General features: G+C 54.8%; 1 protein-coding gene across 1 annotated transcript in view; it reads right to left on the bottom strand.

Moving 5' to 3' along the window:
- Positions 1-425: 425 nt before the first annotated feature.
- Positions 426-1056, bottom strand: part of ASB13 (ankyrin repeat and SOCS box containing 13) — an 11427-nt gene continuing 10796 nt past the window's right edge. Inside the window, exon 3 of the mRNA XM_005426973.3 lies at positions 426-696. Coding sequence (XP_005427030.3) covers positions 569-696 — 128 coding nt within the window. The 3' untranslated portion in view covers positions 426-568. The remainder of the gene's footprint in view (positions 697-1056) is intronic.

Here is a 1056-nt window from a genome sequence, read left to right as displayed (position 1 = left end):
ATGGGATAAAAATGGGAAAAACCAGGATAAAAATGTGAAAAATGAGATAAAAATGGGATCAGAGGGGTCTGTGCAGGGAAAAATGGGATAAAAATGGAAAAACTGGGATCAGAAATGGGATTAGAGGGGTCCCTGCAGGGAAAAATGGGATCAGAAGGGTCTGTGCAGGGAAAAACAGGATCAAAGTGGGATCAGAGGGGTCTGTGCAGGGAAAAACGGGATCAAAGTGGGATCAGAGGCGCTCCAGAGCACGGAATTCCCGCCTGGAATGATTCCCACTGCACAGTTATCCCATTTCCCTCCCCCCTGGCTGGATGGCCCAGAGGAAATCCAGGGAAATCAGGGAATGCCACCTGGGGGAGGCCGAAATCCCACCTGGGCCATTCCAAGAAAAGTCACGGAAAAGAGGAGCTCCCGACAGATCCTACTGACAGCAGTGCCCGGAATTCAATTAAAGCGGGGATTTGGGGGGGAGGTAGAACAGAAGGAGGAATCCTCCGACGCTGTGGGGTTTCTCCTGGGGTTTTCCAGGTTTCTCCCGGGGTTTTGCAGGTTCCTCCTGGCTCTGTCAGTTGTAGGAGAGGTACTGGATGAGCCGGGGCGGGATCTGGAGCTTGGAGATCTTGTGCAGGCCGCGCTGGCCGGCGGCGCGGCGCACGGTGACGCGGCACAGCTGCGCCAGGCTCAGCGGCGTCTCTGCGGACAGCGGCAGCGCGGGGTCACAAATGGGGTCACAAACGGGAGTGTGGGGTCACAAATGGGGTCACAAACGGGAGTGTGGGGTCACAAATGGGGTCAGAAATGGGAGTGTGGGGTCACAAATGGGGTCACAAACGGGAGTGTGGGGTCACAAATGGGGTCACAAATGGGAATGTGGGGTCAGAAACGGGAGTGTGGGGTCAGAAATGGGGTCACAAATGGGGTCACAAACGGGAGTGTGGGGTCAGAAATGGGAATGTGAGGTCAGAAATGGGGTCAGAAATGGGAATGTGGGGTCAGAAATGGGGTCAGAAATGGGAGTGTGGGATCAGAAATGGGGTCAGAAATGGGAATGTG

Source organism: Geospiza fortis, unplaced genomic scaffold (genome assembly GCF_000277835.1).
Source record: "Geospiza fortis unplaced genomic scaffold, GeoFor_1.0 scaffold61, whole genome shotgun sequence".
NCBI lineage: Eukaryota > Metazoa > Chordata > Aves > Passeriformes > Thraupidae > Geospiza > Geospiza fortis.
This window is presented reverse-complemented; position numbering and strand designations above follow the sequence as displayed.